Genomic DNA, 27,202 nt, shown 5'->3' on the forward strand with positions numbered 1-27,202 from the left:
CCTGTTAATAGTACCACTGATCTCATCAGAAAAGTCTTTAAAGGGGCACCTGGCTGGTTCAGTTGGTGGAGCATGTGACTCTTGATCTCAGGATTATGGGTTCAAGCCCCATGTTGGGTGTAGAGATTACTTGAAAACAAGATCTTTAGGGGTGCCTGGGTGGCTCAGTCATTAAGTATCTGTCTTCAGCTCAAGTAATGTAATGATCCTGGGATCCTGGGATTGAACCATATGTTGGGTTCCATGCAGGAAATCTGCTTCTCCCTCTCCCACTCCCCCTGCTTGTGTTCCCTCTCTTGCTGTCTCTCTCTCTATCTCTCTGTCAAACGAATAGACTCTTCAACAAACAAAACAAAACAAAATCTTTAAAAAAAAAAAAAAGGAAAGGAAAGTCTTTAAGCATTAGGAATCTGTGACATTTATGGTGGCTGATAAGTTTTCCAAGATTTTTTTATTTGAAAACTCAAATTTTGTCACGGGCAGTTAATACTTCCGGACCTGTTCCTTAAAGGAACAGGCTTGCTTAATTCATTTTGGAAGAAAATCCTGTCAAATACTTAATACCAAATAACCATAGTTTGCCTTCCAGTCATTTCAGTAATAATAGTGTTCTATGAAAAAAGTAGTTAGTTCAGCACATAAGTCAAACAATTACACAAGTGCTTTTTCCTCAGCATAACCATCATACTTCTTCATGCAACAGGAGTTTTATGCATACTTTCCATTTGTCACATAGAGAATATTAGAAGAGGTGTACTCGAGAGTCAAGTTTAATTAAAAGTAATATTTTTTTCTGATTTAACAGGAACATTCTTAAGTTAAACTGGCATTTTTACAGTGAGTACATGGCAGTGGAGACTTTCACAAAGTTTGATGTCACTACCTTGATTTGTGCTAAGGTACCAATATAGCAGTTTTGCCCACCATTGCTTTTCCTTTTTTTTTTTTTTTTTTTTTCATAATGTAGTCTTTTTTTTTTTTTTTTTTTAAGATTTTATTTACTTATTTGACAGACAAGTAGGCAGAGAGGCAGGCAGAGACAGAGGAGGAAGCAGGCTTCCTGCTGAGCAGAGAGCCCGATGCGGGGTTCGACCCCAGGACTCTGGGATCATGACCTGAGCCGAAGGCAGAGGCTTTAACCCACTGAGCCACCCAGGCACCCCCGCACCATTGCTTTTCCACTGTCAGTATAAAAACAGTGAGAAAGTCAAATGCCATCTGTGTATTATTATGAAAACGATTTTGACCTTGTGGAACCCCTAGAAGGATCTCAAAAAACCGGTGTCTCTAAACCACATTTTAGAAATCATTGGCATAGTTAATATGTTCCTAAGATAATACCAAATTCTTTCTATAAGAAAAAAAAACACCAAAACTTCAAATAGGCCTTAGGAGTATTTACTAATTGGATATATACTATTTGAGAAATCTGTTCTTATTAAAGCCATCTTACAGAAAGCCTTTTAGAAAAGGAAATGTTACCCATTTTTATAGAAGAAGCTAAGGTTTGAGGTATGAAATATTGATTGGAGTAAATAATAGAACAATAACTACCTGAAGTGAATTCAAACTCAAGACACTCAAGACTTTAGAAGTCCTTGCTTTCAAGAGAATCAGAAGATAAGCCACAAACTGGTAGAAATGATCTATAAAAGATACATCTGAGAAGGGATTTTTATCTAAAATATATGAGGAACTCCTGGGGCACCTGGGTGGCTCAGTGGGTTAAAGCCTTTGCCTTTGGCTCAGGTCATGATCTCAGGGTCCTAAGATCAAGCCTCATATCAGGCTTCCTGCTTATTAGCAGGAAGTCTCCTTGTCCCTCTCTCTCTGCCTCTGCTCCTCCCCCTGCTTGTGCGTGCGCACGCTCTCTCTCTCTCTCTCTGCCTGCCTCTCTATCTACTTGTGATCTCTCTCTGTCAAATAAATAAAATCTTTAAAAAAAAAAAAAACAATTCTTTCCCTTTTCCTCTGCCCCTACCTCTCATTTTAAAAAAAACCAAACACACAAAAAACACCTATTAAATGACCAAATTCCAGACCACTGACATCACCAAATGCTGGTGAGGATGTGGAGCAATAGGAACTCTCACTCACTATTGGTAGGGATGCAAAATGTTACAGCCATTTTGGATTACAATTTGGTGGTTTCTTAGAAAACTAAACATACTCTTACCATATGATACAGTAGTTATGCTTCTTGCTATTTACCCAAAGGAGTTGTAAATTTAGTTCTATACAGTAACCTACACAAAGATATTTTTAGCAACTTTATTCATAATTGCCATAACCTGAAAGCAACCAAGACATCCTTCAGTAGGCGAATGGATAAACAAACTGTGGTACATCCAGACAAGGGAATATCATTCAATACTAAGAGGAAATGAGATTTTAAGTCATGAAAAGACATGGATGAACTTTAAATGCATATTACTAATTGAAAGAGACCAATTTGGAATGACATTCTGGAAAAGACACACTATGGAGATGAAAAGATCAGTGGTTGCCAAGGACAGTGAGGGGAGGTGAAGGTGAATAGTCAGAGCACAGAAGATTTTTAGAGTGGTGAAAATAACTCTGTATGATATTATACAGTGGATAAATGCCATTATACCTTAAAATGTGCAACACGAAGAGTGAACCCTAATGTAAACTGTGGACTTTTGAGTAATTATGATGTGTCCACATAGGTTTATCTATAATAAAAAACACCATTTAGGTGAGTGATGTTGATAATGGGAGAGACTATGCCTGTTTGGGGACAGGGAGTATAGGAGAAATCTCTGTTCTTAATTTTGTTGTAAACCTAAAATTACTCTTTAAGAAAAAGTTTTTGTAAATAATAAATAAATATAGATGGATGGATAGCTATCTCCCATGCCTTTCAACAACATAACCCATTTATTTATATATATATAAATTATTTATAAATATATATTATATATATAATAGTTTAATTAAACCTAAGACCCATTTAATATATATAATAGCCAGTGAGATTTTTAGGCATGAAATTTCTTTTACCCCAACCTTTCTCCATCCCTAGGCATTCAGAAGATTATACTCTCAGATGTGCTTTATTTATTTAAAGGTATAGTATTAAATAGTAAAGGAATTTTGGCTCGATTTCATTTTGAATTTGTGAGTCTGTTTTGAATCTCTGCATCTGCAATCATGGAAATCAGAGAATTACAGTCTAACATGGCCAGGAAAAAACTGAATAAAGCCTTGAAATAGATTTGCAAATGAGTCACTGTTCTTCATTATATTAGGTTAAAGCAATCTTGTGATTGAGAGATTACCATTATGTATAGGTTAATTAACTAACATAATGTATGCAAATTTAAATTTTTTAAGGTAACACCCTTCAACTATAAAGTCAAACAAACCAGCCCTAATCTTTTTTTTCCAGTTCCTTACAAAATAAATACCTCAATGATAGTAGTATCGATCCTTTACAATTATATAACCATTTGGTTTCACATACATTATCTCAGTTTCATTGGATCGTCTTCTTTTTTTTTTTTTTTTAAGATTTTATTTGTTTATTTGAGAGAGAGGCAGTGAGAGAGAGCATGAACATGAACGAGGAGAAGGTCAGAGGGAGAAGACTCCCCATGGAGCTGGGAGCCCAATGCGGGACTCGATCCCGGGACTCAGGGATCATGACCTGAGCCGAAGGCAGTCGTCCAACCAACTGAGTCACCCAGGAGTCCCTCATTGGATCTTCATACCAGCTCTGTGAGAGAGTACAAATTGTATTACCCTATTTTGTGAATTAAGAACAGGTTCTATTACACTATTCCCCCTCTAAATAATAAATAAGAAATACAGAAATTCTAAGTGATTTTGTCCATAGTCATGGGACAATTGAGTGATTCAGCCAACCTGGAACCTCAGCCTTCTGACTTCACATCTTTTATGTGAATTTAGGTTATGAGTCCTATCGAACATTTATTTCAGCCCTAAATTCGTGAAATCACTGTCTGAGTAACTATTGTCCCTTCCAAGGGGTTGCTAGGCCCACAGAGCCTGCCCCATCTTTATTCCCTTGTATTCCTTTTTCTGTGCCTGTTCCTATGTGCATCTTTTTAATTTTCCAACTTGTTTATATGTTCTTTTAGGACAAACTTCTATTTAATCCACACTGGGCATATAGTAACTCAGAAATTCCTAACCCAACACCCCGTCCACCTCCCTTATAAAACACTGTTTGTTTCCCAGAGTCCATAGTCTCTTGTGGTTCATCTCTCACTCCCTATTTCTCCCCCTTCATATTTCCCTTTTCCTAATGTCCTCCATGTTATTTCTTATGTTCCACAAATAAGTGAAACCATATGATAATTAACTTTCTCTGTTTGACTTATTTCACTATTGCTCAGCCATCAGAGAGGATGAATACCCAACTTTTGCATCAACTTGGATGGGACTGGAGGAGATTATGCTAACTAAGAACTATGTACTTTGAATGAACACTTTCTTCCAGCTTCTCCTAAAGTGTGTCTTTTAATTTAACATGATTAGGCTATTAGGCAAAAGTAGTCACATAGAATCTAATAATCGTTTCTTTTCTCCAGGTCCTAAAAATAATGATCATTGGAAAGATAACAGGTGGTCTTCTGTCCATTCAGTAGGTTCAAAAGCCAGCTTTTACTTACCTTAATACATATAACCCTTTCAAAAGTCAGTTGAGGAGTGGATAAAGAAGATATGGTCCATATCATACAGTGGAATATTACTCAGCCATCAGGAAAGATGAATACCCAACTTTTGCATCAACATGGATGGGACTGGAGGAGATTATGCTGAGTGAAATAATCCAAGTAGAGAAAGTCAATTAGCATATGGTTTCACTTACTTGTGCAACATAAGGAATAACATGGAGGACATTAAGAGAAGGAAAGGGAAGTGAGGGGGGGAAATCGAAGACAGAGACAAACCATGAGACACTGTAGACTCTGAGAAACAAACTGAGGGTTTTAGAGAGGAGGGGTGTGGGGGGTGGTGAGCCTGGTGGTGGGTATTAGGGAGGGCAAGTATTACATGGAGCACAGTGTGTTATACGTAAACAATGAATCTTGGAACAATACATCAAAAACTAATGATGTATTGTATGGTGACTAACATAACACTAAAAAAACAAGTCTGTTGAGGTAGTTAAGGCAGGGATTATTCACCTCAATAAATGAAAAATTCTGGCATAGAATAGAGAAATGACTTCCCCAAGTGCAGGAGGCTGGGAAATAATTGAATTGAGATTTTTCTGGCTCCTGGTCCAAGTCTTTCCATTATACTACACTGCTTCTTATTGTCAGTGACATTTACCATCATTATTGTTTCATTATCAGAGGATTTTAGGGCGGGGGAGGAGGACTTTTTTTAATGAAAAATATTGTGAAAGTAACGTGACTTGAAATTTAGCCTGTTAAAAAGAAAAGAAAGGAAAAGAAATTTAGCCTGTGCTTCTTATCCAAATTAGCTTTGCTTTTGTTTGTACTAAAATAAAAGCAGTTGAGCCAGTTGTAACAAATGTTGATGAATATGACGAATAGGATGACAGAATTATATAGTTTTGCTTTTAAAAACTATTATTGTTAATCAGGTTTTCTAACATTTGTAAGAGACAACACCAAAACATCTAGATGCCAAAACAAACTAACAAAACCTCTAACTAGGCGGCACCTAGCTGGCTCAGTCAGTAGAGCATGGGACTCTTGATTGCAGCGTAGTGAGTTCAAACCCCACATTGGATATAGAGATTACTTTAAAACATAAATAAAATAAAATGAATAAAGTGGCAAAGGTTATACCCCAAGTAAAAAAAAATTTAAAAACCTCTAACCAGACTAAAGAAAAAATAATCAAATACAAATGATCTTTATCAGTATAATCTGCATGAGAGCACACACCTCACATGATTGAAAATACATGTGTAATCATGTGACTTTGCCTTTTTCATTCCAGTATTTGTCTTCAGATAATTAGCTTGATTATAACACATGTTCGAATTGTAGTTATGACCAACCCACTGTTTTATCCTTGGTTGGTCTCTATGAATTTACAGATATTTGGTTTCCTTGTATATCAGTTTAATTCACACTTCCCCAAACGTTGTATTTCACTGTGTTTTCACTGTGCTAATGGAGACCCTATTTTATTTTTAAAATAATGAAAGAAACATGATATCATCATTACAATAAATAGACAAATGTGTCATTTCATGAACACCAAAGAAAAACACCCTCTTTGGACTATTTAATATTGTTTTAATTCCTCTAGATTGACCAAAGTGACGTGTATTCATATTTGCTCATATTTTCCCAAATTTAATTTAAACCTCAAATTAGTTATTTAATATCTGACCCACTAAAAACTTCAGTAGGAATAAACATATTTGGCTTTAGTTGTGTTGGGTAAACTAGGCAGATTCTTTGGGTAATATATCATAATGGCAATAAAAATTAACTGAGTTAACCATTTGTGTGCCAAGGACTGTGCAAGGTGCTTTACACATATTGTAGATTCCTCAGCTATAACAGTCTGATATTGTGGTTTAATATGATTCAATCATAATGACATTGTTACCATCTGTAGAAACTCCCTTTTTTAAAATTATTTATTTATTTTTTATTTATAAACATATAATGTATTTTTATCCCCAGAGGTGCAGGTCTGTGAATCACCAGGTTTACACATTTCGCAGCACTCACCATAGCACATACCCTCCCCAATGTCCATAACCCCACTCCCCCCTCCCAACCCCCCCTCTCCCCAGCAACGCTCAGTTTGTTTTGTGAGATTAAGAGTCACTTATGGTTTGTCTCCCTCCCAGTCCCATCTTGTTTCATTTATTCTTCTCCTACCCCCCTAACCCCCCATGTTGCATCTCCACGTCCTCATATCAGGGAGATCATATGATAGTTGTCTTTCTCCGATTGACTTATTTCACTAAGCATGATACCCTCTAGTTCCATCCACATCGTCGCAAATGGCAAGATTTCATTTCTTTTGATGGCTGTATAGTATTCCATTGTGTATATATACCACACTTCTTTATCCATTCATCTGTGGATGGACATCTAGGTTCGTTCCATAGTTTGGCTATTGTAGACATTGCTGCTATAAACATTCGGGTGCACGTGCCCCTTCGGATCACTACGTTTGTATCTTTAGGGTAAATACCCAGTAGGGCAATTGCTGGGTCATAGGGTAGTTCTATTTTCAACATTTTGAGGAACCTCCATGCTGTTTTCCAGAGTGGTTGCACCAGCTTGCATTCCCACCAACAGTGTAGGAGGGTTCCCCTTTCTCCGCATCCTCGCCAGCATCTGTCATTTCATGACTTGTTAATTTTAGCCATTCTGACTGGTGTGAGGTGATATCTCATTGTGGTTTTGATTTGTATTTCCCTGATGCTGAGTGATGTGGAGCACTTTTTCATGTGTCTGTTGGCCATCTGGATGTCTTCTTTGCAGAAATATCTGTTCATGTCCTCTGCCCATTTCTTGATTAGATTATTTGTTCTTTGGGTGTTGAGTTTGCTAAGTTCCTTATAGATTTTGGACACTAGCCCTTTATCTGATATGTCATTTGCAAATATCATCTCCCATTCTGTCAGTTGTCTTTTGGTTTTGTTAACTGTTTCCTTTGCTGTGCAAAAGCTTTTGATCTTGATGAAATCCCAATAGTTCACTTTTGCCCTTGCTTCCCTTGCCTTTGGCGATGTTCCTAGGAAGATGTTGCTGCGGCTGAGGTTGAAGAGGTTGCTGCCTGCATTCTCCTCAAGGATTTTGATGGATTCCTTTCTCACATTGAGGTCCTTCATCCATTTCGAGTCTATTTTCATGTGTGGTGTAAGGAAGTGGTCCAATTTCATTTTTCTGCATGTGGCTGTCCAAATTTCCCAGCACCATTTATTGAAGAGGCTGTCTTCAATAGACATAGATTCAAAGAATTGGACATTCTTTCCTGCTTTGTCGAAGATTAGTTGACCGTAGAGTTGAGGGTCTATTTCTGGGCTCTCTATTCTGTTCCATTGATCTATGTGTGTTTTTATGCCTGTACCGTGCTGTCTTGATGATGACAGCTTTGTAATAGAGCTTGAAATCCAGAATTGTGATGCCACCAACTTTGGCTTTCTTTTTCAATATTCGTTTAGCTATTCAAGGTCTTTTCTGGTTCCATATAAGTTTTAGGACTATTTGTTCCATTTCTTTGAAAAATATGGTTGGTATTTTAATGGGGATTGCATTAAATATGTAGATTGCTTTAGGTAGCATAGACATTTTCACAATATTTGTTCTTCCAATCCAGGAGCATGGAACATTTTTCCATTTCTTTGTGTCTTCCTCAATTTCTTTCATGAGTACTTTATAGTTTTCTGCATATAGATTCAGCCTCTTTGGTTAGGTTTATTCCTAGGTATCTTATAGTTTTGGGTGCAATTGTAAATGGGAATGACTCCTTAATTTCTCTTTCTTCTGTCTTGTTGTTGGTGTAGAGAAATGCAACTGTGCATTGATTTTATATCCTGACACTTTACTGAATTCCTCTACAAGTTCTAGCAGTTTTGGAATGGAGTCTTTTGGGTTTTCCACATATACTATCATATCATCTGCGAAGAGTGATAGTTTGACTTCTTCTTTGCCGATTTGGATGCCTTTAATTTCCTTTTGTTGTCTGATTGCTGAGGCTAGGACTTCTAGTACTATGTTGAATAGCAGTGGTGATAATGGACATCCCTGCCGTGTTCCTGACCTTAACAGAAAAGCTTTCAGTTTTTCTCCATTGAGAATGATATTTGCGGTGGGTTTTTCATAGATGGCTTTGATAATATTGAGGTATGTGCCCTCTATTCCTACACTTTGAAGAGTTTTGATCAGGAAGGGATGCTGTTCTTTGTCAAATGCTTTTTCAGCATCTATTGAGAGTATCATATGGTTCTTGTTCTTTCTTTTATTAATGTGTTGTATCACATGGATTGATTTGCGGATGTTGAACCAACCTTGCAGCCCTGGAATAAATCCCAATTGGTCGTGGTGAATAATCCTTTTAATGTACTGTTGAATCATATTGGCTAGTATTTTGGTGGGAATTTTCACATCTCTGTTCATCAAGGATATTGGTCTGTAGTTCTCTTTTTTGGTGGGATCCTTGTCTGGTTTTGGGATCAAGGTGATGCTTGCCTCATAAAATGAGTTTGGAAGTTTTCCTTCCATTTCTATTTTTTGGAACAGTTTCAAGAGAATAGGAATTAATTAGTTCTTTAAATGTTTGGTAGAATTCCCCTGGGAAGCCATCTGGCCCTGAGCTTTTGTTTGTTTGGAGATTTTTGATGACTGTTTCAATCTCTTTACTGGTTATGGGCCTGTTCAGGTTTTCTATTTCTTCCTGGTTCAGTTGTGGTAGTTTATATGTCTCTAGGAATGCATCCATTTCTTCCAGATTGTCAAATTTGTTGGCATAGAGTTGCTCATAGTATGTTCTTATAATTGTCTGTATTTCGTTGGTGTTAGTTGTGATCTCTCCTCTTTCATTCATGATTTTATTTATTTGGGTCCTTTCTCTTTTCTTTTTGATAAGTCTGGCCAGGGGTTTATCAATCTTATTAATTCTTTCAAAGAACCAACTCCTAGTTTCATTGATTTGTTCTATTGTTTTTTTGGTTTCTATTTCATTGATTTCTGCTCTGATCTTTATGATTTCTCTTCTCCTGCCAGGTTTAGGATTTCTTTCTTGTTCTTTCTCCAGCTCCTTTAGGTGTAGGGTTAGGTTGTGTACTTGAGACCTTTCTTGTTTCTTGAGAAAGGCTTATACTGCTATATATTTTCTTCTCAGGACTGCCTTTGCTGTGTCCCACAGATTTTGAACCGTTGTGTTTTCATTATCATTTGTTTCCATGAATTTTTTCAATTCTTCTTTAATTTCCTGGTTGACCCATTCATTCTTTAGAAGGGTGCTGTTTCGTCTCCATGTATTTGGGTTCTTTCCAAATTTCCTCTTGCGATTGAGTTCTAGCTTCAGAGCATTGTGGTCTGAAAATATGCAGGGAAGGACCCCAATCTTTTGATACCGGTTGAGACCTGATTTAGAACCCAGGATGTGATCTATTCTGGAGAATGTTCCATGTGCACTGGAGAAGAATGTGTATTCTGTTGCTTTGGGATGAAATGTTCTGAATATATCTGTGATGTCCATCTGGTCTAGTTTGTCATTTAAGGCCTTTATTTCCTTGTTGATCTTTTGCTTGGATGATCTGTCCATAGAAACTTCTTTTTAATGCCTTCAGCAAATGCTATTCCAGGGTACCTTCCAAAAGAGATTTATAGAGTGCTTCCCTGGCAATTAGTAAACTGAAGTATTAATTCTAATTAGAAAAGTAACAGTCACACAGTGTGGTGGGTGGGGATGTGGAGATATATATATATGATTAGCTTTATTTTAGGCCTGTTACAGTTTCCTGGAACACTACTCTTTTGTCTTATGAAAAATGACCTTGACTAAAAATAAACTTTGTGACTACATCAAAATAAAAAGCTTCTGCACAGCAAAGAAAATAACCAACAAAATTAAAAGACAACCTACTGAAGGGGAGAAGATATTTGCAAATGACATATCCAATAAAGTGTTAGTATCCAAAATATATAAAGAACTTAATACAACTCAACACCTCAAAACCAAATAATCCAATTAAAAAATGGGCAGAAGACATGAATAGACATTTCTCCAAAGAAGATATGTATATCGCCAACAGACACATGAAAAAATGCTCAACATCACTCATCATCAGGGAAATGTAAATGAAAGCCAAAATGAGTTATCATCTCACACCTGTCAAAATAGCTAATATCAAAACACAAGAAACAAGAATTGGTGAGGATGTGGAGAAAGGGGAACCCTCTTACTCTGTTGGTAGGAATGCAAACTGGTGCAGGCAGTCTGGAAAACAATATGAAGTTTCTCTAAAAAGTTGCAAATAGAACTACCCTAGGATCCAGCAATTGCCCTACTGTGTGTTTACCCAAAGAATACAAAAGTACTAATTCAAAGGGATACTTGTACCCCAATGTTTATAGCAGCATTATTTACGATAGCCAAATTATGGAAGCAGCCAAAGTGTCCATCGATTGATGAATGAATAAAGAAGAGGTGGCATATATATAGAGTGAACTATTATTTCACCATAAAAAGGAATGAAATCTTGACATTTGCACTGACATGGAAGGAGCTGCAAGGTATAATGCTAAGTGAAATAAGTCAGGCAGAGAAAGACATGCCATATGATTTCATTCATATGTGGAATTTAAGAAACAAATGAACATAAGAAGAAAAAATAGACAAACCAAGAAACAGACTCTTAATGATAGAGAATAAACTGAATGGTTATCGGAGGGAAGGTGGATGTGGAGGGGGAGGTTGGATGAAATAGGTGATGGAGATTAAGGAGTGCACTAATTGTAATAAGCACTGGGTAATGTATGGAATTGTTGAATCACTGTGTTGTATACCTAAAACTAATATAACACTCTGTATGTTGACTGTGCTGGAATTAAAATAAAAACTTAAGACCAGTGGGACCTTTGACGACTGAGTCAGCGTTACAGCTTTTGTATTATTCACTCCTTGGGCACTGCAAGCAGGCCAGGCATCATATCACCTTACAGGTGGTATGGAGGAGAATACCAAAATGTATGTTGGTAATCTGGGAACCAGTGTCAGCAGAGGAGAGTTAGAAAGATCTTTTAGTTATTATGGTCCCTTCAGAACTGTGGACTGTGAAAAATCTCCAGGATTTGCCTTTGTGGAATTTGAAGATCCTAGACATGCAGAAGATGCAGTGTAAGGGCTAGATGGGAGAGTGATTTGTGGTTCCTGAATGAGAGTTGAATAATCGACAGGCATGCTTTGGAGATCTAGTTTTGATAGAATACCTGCCCAACATTCCTTTGATCCCGGTGATAAATGCTATGAGTGTGGTGAAAAGGGACATTATGCTTATGATTTTCATCATTACAGCCAATAGAGGAGAAGCAGGTCACAGTCTAGATCACATTTAAGATCCAGAGGTAGGTGATACTCTTGCTCATGTAGCAGGAGCAGGGAAAGGAGTCAAGATCAGCATTTCCTCAGCCATCAAGATCTGTGTCTCTTTCAACATCATTTTCACACAGATCTAGGTCTGGTTCTATAAAAGGATCAAGATCCCTGTGGAGGCCAAGGTCAAGGTCAAGGTCAAGATCCAGGGCTGTTTCACTACATACAAGAAGCAGCCAAAGTCCAGATCTCCACCTCCAAAAAGAATTCATTCCCCATCAGGAAGTCTGCAAAGAAGTGCAAGTCCTAAAAGAGTGAAGTTCTCAAGTTCACCTTTTAGGGAAAAGTTATTTCATTTACATTATTATAAGGGATTTGTGATGTCTGTAAAGCATAACCTAAGAAGGTTATTTCTGTCATCCAGTCAGAATGGATCTGGATTATAACTCTAAATTCACAGCAATAATGTGAATGTATTAACATCCTGTCGTCTGAAAATGTGGGTTTTTATTTGGCACATTTAAATAAAATATTTCTAACTAGAAAAAATAAATATAAATTAAAAGTTAATAAAAGAGGGGTGCCTGGGTGGCTCGGTTGGTAAAGTATCTGCCTTCAGCTCAGGTAATGATCTCAGGAATTTAGTCTGCCTCTTCCTTTGCCCCTCCCCCCATTCCTCTTCATTCTCTTGCTCTCTCTCAAATAAAATCTTTTTCGAAAAAAATTAATTAAAGAAAAAAATAGATTAGAGGGGGAAAAAAAGAAACCAACCCTGCTGACATCTTTTTGTTTTTTTAGAAGATTTATTTATTTATTTGTCAGAGAGGGGGAGAGAGAGGGAGCCCAGGCAGGAAGAGAAGGAAGGGGCAGAAGGAGAAGCAGGCTCCCCACTGAGCAGGAGCCCACTGTGGGACTCTATCCCAGGACCCTGGGATCGTGACCCAAGTCGAAGGCAGGTGCTTAACTGAGTTAGCCACACAGGCATCACTCTGCTGATGTCTTGATCTCAGACTTTCAACCTCTAGGACTGTGAGAAAATAAATTTCAGTTGTTTAAGCCAAAATGATAATAATGATGATAATAATAAGCTGGACTATTGTAACATGCCATATACAGAAAAATTTCAAATTTTCAAAGCCTTCCTGGTTAACATAATACTGGGGCTACTAGAGTGAGCTTTCTAATCTAACTTCAGAAATCTAGAAAATATTGGGGCACCTCAGTGGCTCAGTCCATTAAGTGTCTGCCTTCGGCTCAGGTCATGATCCGTGGGTCCTGGCATAGAGCCCTGCATCAAGCTGACTCCCTGCTCCGTAGGGAGTCTGTTTTCCCTCTCCGTCTGCCCCTCCCCCTGCTCATGTACGAGTGTGTGAGCTCTCTTCTTTCTCTCTCAAATAAAATCTTTAAAAAAAGAAATCTAGAAAATATCTAAAGGAGCTTTTATGAGGCATTGCCTCATTTTGTTTACAAATGGTGGATTCTTCTTTTTGCAGATGTGTCTTGCTGAATCAGGGCTATCCTATCCCTGCCATCGACTTACAGTGGGCAGAAGATCTTCACCTGCACAGACCCGAAAGCAGTCCGAAGAGGTAAGCTCTTTTGCCAAGCTTTTTGGTGATTAGGAGGCCTGTCCTCCACCTACCTGCCCACTTCCTATTCTTTTTTATCTGCCACAGCAGTGAATAGGTGAAGTAAATGTAGCGTGAATAAAATCTCCATAATTCCTGAAAGCAGAAACTTTTCATGCGAGTTTATTGCTAATGTGCTCCTTCTTGGTCTATAAGTTTCGTGTTTCATCAGACAGAATTCAGGTGGATTGGTTGAAATGAGTTTTACTTAGAATTGACAGGTTGACAAAGGATTTTCTTCATTGCCAACTATATAATTGAGTACATTTATTAAGACTGATCCTGAAGGTCCTTTAACTCATTGAGTTGGAGCACCTTCTAGGATCCAGGAATTGTGCTTGATACTATGTAACAAAGATGGATAACGATATATCCATACCAAGGTGCTCAGAGTCAAAGGAGATAGATTAATAAACTAATAATAATGGGAAAATGTAATAAAAGCAGTGATAGTGCATAGAATACTATAGAAGCAGAGAAGAGGGGCAGATAAGATTGAATATGATTGTGTATAGGATGTACCTGTGTATATCTTTGTGGGTCTGAACAATGTTAAAAGGCAGTATCTTTTCCATGGCTACAAATAGCGCTCTTGAGTCCAACTATGACTTTGATTATAAAGTAATGGGAAAGATAGCTTTGACATAACAATTTATCTGTTAAAAAGCATTTATTGAGCTCCTACTATGTGCTAAAGAAAAGTCATCACCATGACTTAAAAAGTGACGGGGTCATAACGAAATAGCACAGGAAAACATTATTTAGCTCAGTGTTTTCAGTCCAATAAAACCTTTTTCCATTTACAGTCTATACAAAATATGGTTGTGAATTTTTATTTAAACTGACTATATTTTGGACACTCACTACAGAAGCTGCCACAGGACATCTCCAGCTATCCTCTGAAATGCATTTATATCACTTAAATGTGTGAAAGGGAAATGGGACTGCATAAGTTCCATTCTAGTCCATGACCATCCTGTGAAAATGATAATTTGCAATTCCGGTTTTTAACATTTTTTTTTTTAGAAATCCACAAAGAAGAAAGCGTCTTCCCCTGCTACAAATATTACTGTACTGTTTTCTTAGGCCTCTAAAAATGTAATTTCCTTTAAAGAGCCTACACCATTTTATTCAGCATTTTATCTAGTGAGATAATCATCTTGAAAGAAAATGTGATATTGAGTTTCACTGCTTGGCAGAAATTACCAGAAATAATTTACTAAACTATTTCTTTCTTGTGCGTGTGTTTCTAATGCTAAAGTAGGTTGTGCTTCAACCCTATAATGGATAAATCTACTACATTAAAATGTGGTAGCTTCACCCAAAATTTTTATTTCTGTGCTCTGAAAGATGATAGATACCCATTTCACTTCATTTTATTTCCTTCTCTCACTTTCACCATTATATGTGTTATTTGGGTGGTCCCTTCAGCAAAAATAAGTCAATCCCATACAGTAAGAAATAGTGTTTATGAGGCTGGCATACTGTTGAGGTTAGAGAAGAAGGTAGAATGGGATTAGGTGACTTTGCTAAACTGAAAGAGCCGCAGTCTTGGGAATATCTTAAAATGTGATTATTTGTGATGAAACCATTATTTTTCCTTCCCTGTCTAACTGTAAATACCACCTTTTTAAGGGGCTAGTGAGAAATGGGCAACTGTGTCTCGGGCTTTTATGCTGCCATAGAATTATACAGCTGGAAGGGATTTTTAAAATTTGATTTCCCCTCTTCTATCCATTCATCCCTCATTCATTTAAACATTTAATGTCTTCTAGACGCTCATCATTAGGACCACAGTCTGTATGCTAAAAGAGCTCACTCAAAATATCCCCTCAAAATACACCTATGTTTTTTTTTTCATTGTTTAATTTTATTTATTTTTTTCAGCGTAACAGTATTCATTGTTTTTGCACAACACCCAGTGCTCCATGCAATACGTGCCCTCCCTATTACCCACCACCTGGTTCCCCCAACCTCCCACCCCCGTCCCTTCAAAACCCTCAGGTTGTTTTTCAGAGTCCATAGTCTCTTTTTTTTTTTTTTTTATATTTTATTTACTTATTTGACAGAGAGAGAGATCACAAGCAGGCAGAGAGGCATGCAGAGAGAGAGGGAGAAACAGGCTCCCCACTGAGCAGAGAGCCCGATGCGGGGCTCGATCCCAGGACCCTGAGATCATGACCTGAGCCGAAGGCAGAGGCTTAAACCGCTGAGCCACCCAGGTGCCCCTCCATAGTCTCTTATGGTTTGCCTCCCCTTCCAATTTTTTTTTATAAACATATAATGTATTTTTATCCCCATACACCTATGTTTTATCTCCAGTAACAAAGCAGCCAGTTCTATTGTTGAGCAGCTCTGTCTCTTGATATCTTCTTTAATTAACTGGAACCTGTGTCCTTGTATCTTCCACCCAATGGTTCTACTTCTCTTTTTTCTGCTTTTAACCTTTTTCCTACATGATTTCATGTTTCAGGACAATTACCATTTTTCTATTGATTGAAGCCTTGAGTTAGGAAGAAGATATGTAAGACTAGTAGTTAAATTTAAGCTTTGAATTTTATGGATTATAGTTATGTGTCCTCTAGCTAGGGGGATTTATTTTCTTACATCCTCCTTCTGTCCTGCAAGTATTTTTTTTTTTTTATGATAATTCACCATTTTTCTTTCCTCCCCAGCCTTCCCTTACTCCTGAGCCCTCTTTTAATGATCTTTCTGTTACGAGTACCTAGCTAATACCTTCCTCTCCTTTCTGCAGCTGTTTGAATGGGACAAGATAGAGGCCCATTGACCCAGACTTCTTGAGAATTGTCCAGTCCTCAGTTGATTGTGGAAGAGAGGGGAGTGCCCCAAGGTTAAAACAAAACAAAACAAAACAAAAACAAAACAAAACAAAAAAACCTTCCAGTGTAGTACATGCTAGTTAGTAACTTAAGGAAACATTTATTGAATGCTCACTATGTGCTAGTCAGATGGATATAAACTGGTAATTTCATAATATATAATGTTAAAATTAAGCAAGCACAAGATACTAGGGCACAATTGTGGGGGTTGAAGGCATAACACTCAAGAATGTTTGCAAGCAAAAGCCATGTTTGCCTTATGCACTTCTGTAGCCCTAACATCTAGTGTAATACCTGGCGTATACCAGCCACAAAGTAAATATTGGTGAGTGAGTATTTCTTTAAAAAGAAGAAGGAGAGGGGAAGAAGGAAGAGGAACAAGTTGGGAGAGGAAGAGAAAGAAAGACTATAGGAATTTATATCCAAATCAAATTATAAAGAATGAGGCCCAGTCAGCCAAATGAAGAAACATGGAAATAGTATTTCATTTAAAGGAAACCGCATGATCTGATGTAGTGTATGCACAGAGAGAGCACAGTTTGGTGGTGTTCGTGCAAAATAAAGTGAGAGACAAAGATAAGAGTGAGGTGAAGATAAATGGGTCTACAGGTCAAGTTGGGAACTAATTCTGGGCAGCCATAGAAGGCTTTTAAGTGACAAATGATTTTCTTTCCCCCAAATAACATTTTAGAGAAGAGTACTTTGCTGCTGTACAGAAGGTAGATGTAAGGGAAGCAAGACTGGAGGCAGAAAAATCAGATATGAGTCTATTGTAATAACACAGTTAAAGGATAATGAGATCCTGAATTAAAACTGGTTACTGATAGGATCTATGGGAGGAAAGAAAAGGAAGAGATAAGAATGATACCTAGGTTTTGGTTAAAGTGACAGAAAATACTCATTCAGTATTCATTTGATAAGTTCTGATTACATGCCCCTATATGCCTGGTATTAATGTAGGTGTCAGAATATGGCAGTGAACAAAGCAAAATCTTTGCATAAAGGATTATACCTAATAAAATGAAATTGAACATGGATAATTGCCAAAAATTTGTATTTCAATTTTTTTGAAACTTGGTGAGACAAGTATTTAGCTTGTCTGCTGTGGTCTTACCATTACTATGTGGTATTTCACCTCAGGCAGACAAGCTAAATAGTAATCAGGTTACTTCTGAACATTTCCATCTCCATGTCCACTGTGCATTCACTGTGTAAAAAATTGAACTTACCATATCTCCCCAGAAACCTGTTTCCTTACCCATATTAATGATCATTGCCAATCCAAGCCAAAACTGTTCATTCTAATCACTGAGGGACCTGCTGTTCTTTGAAACTGTCCCAAATGAACTGATACATTGTGATTTTTATGACCCTTTTCTTTAGACTATTCAAATAAGTATGTTTTTATGTCTTCCTTTGGAATGGGAATTTCTAGAAGGCCTGAACCACATTTTATCTATCTCTGTATCCCTAGCTTTTAATCTATTGATTTGACATAAGTAGTTGGTGAAAAGAACATCTGCTTCAGTTACAAGCTTGCCTTAGTGCTGAGTATATGTAGAGTCTAAATTTTGTCAAATGGTTTGATTCTTTCTCCTCTAGGAAGTTTGCTCTGATTTTGCCCATTCCCCGTTCATTAAATGTTTCTTCTGAACTTACCTATCATAACACTTAACACTTGGTATTATAATTATCTGTATATATTATATAGTATTCCTTAAGAGAATATAGCCTGTATCTTTCACACAGGTCTAGGCAGTGTGGCATTTACTAGGGGTTTGTAAATGTTTGTTAAATGATAATGGGAATAAATGAATGCTGATAAACAGCCAAAATAGAATCATGAATTTTTTTAGCTGTTTTTCAAATTCTGAGTAAATAACTTGTCTGAATTCAAAGAGTTTTAAGGCTGCCATGGCTGAACCAAGAGATTATGTATTCTCATCTGCAAACATTAATGAAAAAAAGATTGTTTATCTCATTTTTTAGAAAAAGCTTTTCCTAACCTGTTAGATTGCTGATAAGAAAATGTGAAGAGATTGGGAGTTCCTTATACATAATTAAGTAGCTCATTCTTGCAGATACTTCAATAATTCATATTTGAAATATACTTTTTCCAACAAAATTGGCTTTTTAGATAACTCCCTTTGAAGATGATGTTGTAGGATTTTGCTTTCTGGGTCTGAAGAGATTTGGGAACTGTACACTTTGTGAAGACAAAATGAATAATGAGTCAGTTACATAGGCACAAAATTAAAATCACTATCTTACTATGATATATATAAAGTTCTGTTGTTATGGAGAGGGGCTATTATTTGATTAAAAACTGGATTAGGAGAAGTTTAGATGTGGGTGGGTAAGGTAAAAGGAGTGAGAAAAAAGATGATATGTAGAACAATTCTTTTTCATCTCTGTGTCCTCCAACCCTAAAACCCTAAAACCTGATGCCTCTTAAAGGGAAGGGTGAATGTTAGGCAAGACGAAGTGAAGGCTGAGGTGATAGCTTAGCTGATAGAGAATGTGACAAAGTTCATCATAATGGACCTTTGTTTCTTTCTACTAGCCTGTGAACCTGGCTAAGCATCCTACAAGAGTATGTAGTATACCTTTTAGATCCTGCACCTTCACCTGTTTAAGAAATCAGAGTCTCAAAGTTCAGGGAACTTCATGCTCTAGATATTTGTGTGCCTGAAACACAGAGGGAATTCAAGCACAGTAGTGGTCCTATAGATGTGTTGTTTTGTAGAGGAGGCTCCCTTACTACTTTGAAATGAGAAAGGGTTTTTGAATTTTTTTTAAAGATTTTATTTATTTATTTGTCAAAGAGAGAGAGAGAGCACAAGCTGGAGGAGTGGCAGGCAGATAGAGAAGCAGACTCTCTGCTGCGCATGGAGCCCGATGGGACTCGATCCCAGGACCGTGGGATCATGACCTGAGCTGAAGGCAGACACTTAACCGTCCGAGCCACCCAGGTGTTCTGGTTTTTGAATTTTAGCTGTTGAATTGCTGAAACTAGAAGATCTTTGCCCTACAAAGCAAAACACTAAAGTAAGATTAGGATTGTAAGTAGAACCAAGGTGTCTGTAAGAAATAGTGGTGTAGTCAGAATAACAGATAGACTGCTTAGGACAAGGACCATTCATTTTTACTCATCCAGTAAAGTATTTGTTCATTATCTTCTCTATTCAAACTATGGGTAAGACTTTCTTTTGGATAAGGGAGAAAATGTTACAATTCTGGGAATTAGTGTTTGGTTATGCCCAAGGAGGAAATGCTAGGCTGAGTCAAATAGAGTAAATATCTTGGCTTCTTCATTTGAAGCTGTTAGACTTGCTAGATCAGTAGTTTTAAAAATTGTTCCAGTGTCCTAAGATCCTTCAGAGGTAACCCAACTATCAAAGAGATATGAGAAAGAAAAGGCCACGCCTAGGAGGAGAATTAGACTTCCCATTGGCCTCTCCCTGCATCAACCAGAGTGTTCTTACTTTTGTCTGTTGCATGCACAGTAATTTTACATAATATTTTGGCTTGGGCCAGGGGAGAGAGGTAACCCTGTGGGAAGAAGTTTGAAAATGATTGATAAGAAGATATTAAAAATCTATGATTTTTATGACTAGCTAACCTCTAACATCCCTCTAATCAAGATTTATGAGTCTTTGATTCAAAAGTTTTCTCTTAATGCTTTTCTGGAAAATACTTACCTCTAAGTTAGGCTCTTTTGCGTAGATCAGAATCAAATAGTTTCCCCATTTTCATAGCTTAAGTACATAGTGCCAAATTTTAAAAAAATAGAAATTTCATATATTAAATAATCTTTGTAGACTTTATTTATTGAACATAGTACAGATAGGCATTTAGCCAGGTCCCTTGCTGAGACTCCCTTTTCATCCAAGGCATAAATATTTGTCAGTATTCACAGTTTGGATGTTTTAGATCTCAGTATTTTTGAGATTCCATTCTTACCTAGAGATTAGCAGCCTAGTTCATATTTTGAATTTGATGTTTTTAATTGTAATACTTGAAATCTCAACTGATACTGCTCAAAACAAAATAAACAGAGGATCTTTATCAGTGCCCAGCATGTAGTAAATTCTCAATAAACGTTTATTGACTAGAAGCGCATCTCATATTTAATAGCCTGCACTTTACAAAGAGCTTTTATATAGTGTATTTCATGTTATCTCCAATAACACTGAGGATATTATACCATAGTCCAGTAATGAAAATTTGAGAACCATTGCAGTAAGGAAGTGGCAAGTTTGAAATAGAGATTACTGTGAGCTTTTTAAAAGACACATGTAGCTTGCTTTGTCTTTGACCTGATTATACCCCTCTCGTCATTTACTGAGCAAATATTTATTAAGCACTGAATTGTGTATTATGTTCTGGGGATAAAACAGTTGTATGAGTTGTATGCATCCTTCATTTTCCCTTAGGTTCCAACCTTTAGCCAAGTGGTATCACGGCAAGTTTAGGAATATATGTAAGCCTTGGGGCGCCTGGGTGGCTCAGTGGGCTAAGCCTCTGCCTTCGGCTCAGGTCATGATCCCAGCATACTGGGATCGAGCCCCACATTGGGCTCTCTGCTAAGCAGGGAGCCTGCTTTCCCCCACCCCTCGCCTGCCTCTCTACCTACATGTGATCTCTGTCTGTCAATTAAAAAAAGAAAAGAAAAGAAAAGAAAAGAAATACATGTAAGCCTTAAAATGAAAAATATTAAGCTTTACTCTAGCAAATGGCTTCTTATTTAATAAAACTACTATAATACTAATGTCCTATTGTGATTACATAACTTATATTTTAGAATTCCATTCCTAAAGTTCATATAAAACTAATCAGCGTTTTTCTTAAATAGCAAAGCACCGATGTTCATATGGTTAGTGATAGTGATGGCGATGACTTTGAAGATGCTTCTGAATTTGGGGTGGATGATGGAGAAGTATTCGGCATGGCATCATCTGCCCTGAGAAAATCTCCAATGAGTGAGTATTAATAGTTCTTTGGGGCAGCACTATAATTCTACTTCCTCCTGCAGAAACTTATAAAGAACGATGAACTTAAAAATCTCTCACTAACTTTCCAGGTTTGGAGAGAGAACATAGAGCAAGCAGGCACAATATTCATTAGAACCAGAACCTCTTGAGTTTTGATTTTATTAAGCTTAGCAATTCCCAGAGCTTTAGTAAAATTCATTAAAAATGCAAGGGAATGTATAAGTTATGTTTCACATATATATTAGTTATGAGTCTTTGTCTTTAAACCTAGAGGTTGATAAACAAATAGCTATATTTTCTGTGACTGTACTTGTTTCCCCGCATCTGAGTGGAGATACCAGTTTTAAGAATAGTTATATTATTTTTCCATTCACTGGTACCACCTTTGGAAGGAAAAAAAAGTAAACTAAATGTGCCATCTCCTTCTCTTTAACTTTACAAGATATATACTGTAGAATCACAGAAAGTACTATATGCAAAATTACTCTTAAATCCTCAAATGGCTCATTTACTCAGTGAAGTTAGGAAACTCCGTTGGGCAGAAATAGATGTGGTGGTATTTACTTAAAATTAACCATCTTCCTTATAAATGAGATTTTTAAAATAACGAGATCCTTTTATATAATTTATTCACAAGATGTCATTTTAAGAAAACACTGAAATCCTAATTGATGACTGGCACATACTTGAAATGCTTAGCAGGATTGTGTCAGTTGGCTTTCCAAAATTTATGAGCTTGGAATTTTTTCAAGGTTCTTTTTTAAGGTTTGATAAAATCTTCTAATGTATGTCAATTTAAAATGTCTCCTCAAATATATCACAGAAGCTAAAATTTAATTTTATTTCCTCTTTATTGATTAAATATATTTCTTATATGTGGGATTAGATGTTATGTGGTTTGTTTTTTGTGTCTATTTGTTTTGTTTTTTTTTGTTTTTGTTTTTTCTTTTGTTTGTTTTTTAGTGCCAGAAAACGCAGAAAATGAAGGAGATGCCTTATTACAATTTACAGCAGAGTTTTCTTCAAGGTAGGGTTAGGACATTAACTATATAAAATTGATGTTCTTTTAATGCTACTATGATTTTTCTGGAGCAATTTTAGTCATCGATTGTCTTTAATTTCTCTATACAGTATTCAAAGGATACATTTATCAGTTTATATAGTCCATATAGTTTAACACATCCTATTCAATGTCAGATAAGTAGTAAGCTATTTATGCCACTTTATCATCTTATCTCTGTATCTTTACAGAAGCAAAATAAATGGGTCACTAATTAATATAGTGACTGTATTCGCAAAAAGTCTGTAGGTTATAGGATACTACTTTTTGGCATATCCTAGCAAAACAAAATATCCTTTAAAATAATATAAAATTTAAAAATTTAAAATTTTTAATATAAGCGCATTTTTTCTTTTAATTTTTGTTTTGAAACTATCAACATTTCTTCTTTTAAGAGTCTAATATAAAATGTTTTATATGCATTTGAGATTCTTACAAGGTATTTAAGTAAAAAAGGATTTAAATATTTAGCCCTAAATTTTCGTGTAAATGATATTTCTCTTTAGTTCTGTTTTCTAATGTAATATAATTTGGAAACTTTGCAAGATAAAATTTTTTTCCCCTCTCTGTTGGACTTCCAGAATAAATGAACTAATAAAATGGGAAGTTAAGGTTACTCTAAGGAAAATCCTACGAAAGTAGATAACCAAGAATTGCTGCTTATAAATGGCATGGTTTTGTAGCACTTATTGAATCCATTTGCTAGATGTACTTAAAATTCCTGTATTCTATATTCCAAGAATAATTCTAAGAACTAATGATGTGCATTACCAAGCCTTTAAAGAAATGTTTTCATGTTTGATCTATAGTTAAGAGACATTAGTCCCAACATTTATTTAAAGATGGTGATTAGACTTATGAAACTTTGAAGTAAATTTGAAATATATTTAAATTAATAGATGTAATTTTTCCTATAGATATGGTGACTGCCATCCTGTATTTTTTATTGGGTCATTAGAAGCTGCTTTTCAAGAGGCCTTCTATGTGAAAGCCCGAGATGTAAGTGCAATCTTACCTTTTGTAATTAAAAAGTGCGTCGCATAGGTTTACCACCAGGCCTCAGGCAATGCTTAATGTTTTCTGTTTTTTTCAGATTGAAGACTTGATTTTGTTTGTGGTTCATCTCCCAGCTTAATCATCACCAAGATTCCCATTTCAGAGGGGCAGTAGTGTAATAGGGTATTGCTGGCTCTTTGTAGGTGGCCTTGTCAAGCTCTGAAACAGGAGTGTTTTTGTAGGGGAAAAAAAGGTAGACATGGGACCAGGCTATATGTGTATGTTCTTTTCAGTTAATGTGATTGACAGTTTCTTGCTTAAGGACTTGTTCAGTCTTTTCCCAGTATGATTCCATCTAATAGTATATATCTATAATATTTTTATCTCAAAAGCCACTTTAAACAACAAAGTATAGAAATGGGCATTGTGATCTTAAAGTCAAGTACATTGGCATTTATAACAAGAATTCAACATTTTCAGGAAGAAGTTTCTATGCAATCACTCTTTATATGTTGACCCAGCAGTGGGAGTGGGAGCAGTAATCTGTCTCTTACCTATCTGCACAACTTTAGCTCCTCCCTTGCTTTACACTTAATAAATCTAGCAATGATGTACCATTTTTGTTTCCCCATAATCCTACTCTTTGTTCATGCTTCTCCACTGTAAGGAATGCCTTTATTCTGCCCTTTACCTGGTTAACTTCTACTCTCTGACACTTAATTGTCCCTAACTCTTCAACTATCATACAATTGGACCCACCCTTAGTCCTTTGTAATGATACCCTCTGCTCATCTTATTACATTTAACACATTGCTTATCATTTTCTATTCTCTGAATATATGTCTTCTCAAGAGATTTGATTTTCTCTTTGGCAGTGACTGTACCTTACATCCCTAGTAAATATTCTATATATTTAATGAATGAAGGGAATAAAAGAGTGGGAAGGAAGAAATAGTATGTAAATGAAGTAGAGGGAATTTTGAGAATAGAGTACAAGGAAGGCTCTGAAATTCTAGTTTCTAGTTTATCTTAAACCCTGACTTAAAGAAAATTTCATTTTAAAGAAATTTTAAAAACTGACAGTAATTAAGAATCAAACTTAGAGCAATCAATGATGATTTAATGAAGTAGAATAAGAAACACAAACTGTTCTTTACCCTAAGAATAGTGGAATAGCCCATTATAAATACTGTGTTAGTCTGTGTTTTAACTATTAAATTTTTATAAAATGGATATCATTTTTGAAGAAATAAATATTTAAAATAATACATGTTTATAGTTTACATAAATACAGGTTTATGGAAAATATTGAAAAGCAAAAAGAAAATATTCTAACACAGATTAACAGCTTTATGATACATTTTTTTCCATTTTTTAAATACGTTTTGATGAAAACTTTTGTGTATATTTAATATTATTGGGTTGTGTTATAATCTTGTTAGAACAGTTTATTTTCACCTTTTAATATTATATGATCATTTGCTTAATTATATTTTACAATATTTTAACTTTTTATTAAAAGAATTTTTAATATAGAAGAAGTAAAAAGAATAGCACAATAAACACCCAAATCCCCATCCCTAAATTTAATAATTAATAAATTTTGCCATGTTTGCTTCTTTCATATGCAAGCATCCCACAGTTTTAATGGAGATAGAAGCCTTAATAACTTCAAAAGTTTAACTGCCACACATTTATAAAAGAGCAGCATTTGAAACATAATTATTTACATTTTTTATAATTACTTAGGTTTGTGATTTTGATGAATTAATTTTTTATGATTTTTTTTCATTTCCTCTCTGATTGAAAATGGTAAACATTGACTGGAACAGAAAATAAATGTAAAATTTATTATTCAAAATATGCAAAAACAAACAAATATAAAAAAATTAAAGTTTCACATGATTTTGTAAAATTTTGCAGCAGTTAAACTTTTGAAATGATTAAAACTTAAACTGCATGAAAGTATTTATACCTTTTTATATTCAATATTTTTTGTTAAATTATATATCTTACACCTAAAAACATCTACGTATTTTCCAAAAAATAATATTCTCTTACATAATCACCATACCATTATCACATGTAACAAAATTAGCAGTAATTCCCTAATATCATCTAATATCCAGTGCATATTCATACTTTACCAGCTATCTCCAAAAACCACGGTCTACTCAAGGATCACAATTATTTGGTTGTTAGATTTTTTAAAAATATTTTTATTTATTTTAGAGAGATGATGTGAGAGAGCATTTTGGTGGGGAGGGGCAGAAGGAGAGAGAGAAACTCAAGTAGCCTCCCCTTTGAATGGGGAGCCTGTCATGGGGCTCAATCTCTTGACCCTGAGATCATGACCTGAGCCAAAATCAAGAGTCGGACACTTAACTGACTTAGCGACCCAGGCATCCTATGGTTGTTAGATTTCTTAAATCCCTTTTAAACAAGCATCCTTTCCTCCCCGCCTCTCTTTTTCCCCCCATAACATTTGCTTTGTGAAGAATCATGCTTTGTTATATTTAGGTCAAAATTTTTTTTGCAAGAATGCTTTTAAATAATACTGAATACTTCATTAAAACAGGACTGTAATGGTTATAGAATCTCACTGTGTGGCCATGTTATTATATTTAAACAATCACGTATTAGACATAAATATGGTTGAAAGTAGTTAAAGTAATCAGAAAATGTTAGGGCCTTTGTGAACTATAACTCCCTAAATAGGCAAAGATGTCTTTTAAATCCCACTTAAAAAGCTACCCTAAGAAATACTATGTACACTTTAAACATTGTAACTTTAAATGAAGACACTTGTTTAAATATACAGTATATAATAGACAAAAGAACTTTTGCTAAGTGTCTTATATAATAAACTGGCATTTGATGTTCCCCAGAGGAGAATAAACTCTTGCTTATTAACTTCTGGATATTTCTAATGAAACAGTTGATTGTTTGCTTTTGACTAAGGTCTTGGTATTTTAACAAATGAAAGCCACTGATTCATGTAATTAAATGTTTTGCTTCATATTGGATTCATACCAAAATCCTTTGACCTCTTTGGATTCCTAAATTGTCTTTCTCTCTTTCCCCTGTCCAAGACTTTTTTCTTTCCTCATTTCTCTTTTCCAAGTTAAAGAACAACAGTTTATGCATCACTTAAGACATTACTGTAAACTTGAGTAAAACTGATCCACATGATGGATAAATTTTTCAGATTTAACTTTAAATCTATGCAGATACGTTTATTATGATCATCAGCCAAGTTACATACATACATATATTTATCTCCTTTTAATTAAAGAGTACTGTGTATGCATAGAAATAGTAATGCTACTACAGATTTGTATGGTTCTGTATGGTTTATAGCGCATCTTTTCTATATGTATCTTACTCGAACCTAACAACAAACCAGTGAGATAGGGACATAATATTATCAGTATTCCCATTGTATAGATAAGGAAGCTCAGAACACAACAGAATTTAACCAAAGCACATCACTAGTAAGTACCAGAGGCCAAATAAGAGCTCAGGGTTCTAACACAGGTAAGTATGATTTACACTATATCACTGTATTTCACTTTTCAATGGTAACTACTATTCTGCAGGATTCAGTTATCAAATATCATTTCTCCTTTTCAGATTTCACATTTGAGAATT

At 35.8% G+C, this 27,202-nt stretch overlaps 1 protein-coding gene and 1 pseudogene across 3 annotated transcripts in view; both read left to right on the top strand.

Moving 5' to 3' along the window:
• Positions 1 to 27,202, top strand: part of FAF1 (Fas associated factor 1) — a 495,897-nt gene that overhangs the window by 317,673 nt on the left and 151,022 nt on the right. For all 3 annotated transcript variants that reach the window (XM_046003527.1, XM_046003533.1, XM_046003539.1), the window contains exons 9-12: positions 13,527 to 13,622; positions 21,357 to 21,483; positions 22,459 to 22,522; positions 23,473 to 23,554. In XM_046003527.1, coding sequence (XP_045859483.1) covers positions 13,527 to 13,622; positions 21,357 to 21,483; positions 22,459 to 22,522; positions 23,473 to 23,554 — 369 coding nt within the window. The remainder of the gene's footprint in view (positions 1 to 13,526; positions 13,623 to 21,356; positions 21,484 to 22,458; positions 22,523 to 23,472; positions 23,555 to 27,202) is intronic.
• Positions 11,669 to 12,479, top strand: LOC123947215 (annotated as a pseudogene).

Source organism: Meles meles, chromosome 1 (assembly GCF_922984935.1).
Source record: "Meles meles chromosome 1, mMelMel3.1 paternal haplotype, whole genome shotgun sequence".
In the NCBI taxonomy this organism is placed as follows: Eukaryota; Metazoa; Chordata; class Mammalia; order Carnivora; family Mustelidae; genus Meles; species Meles meles.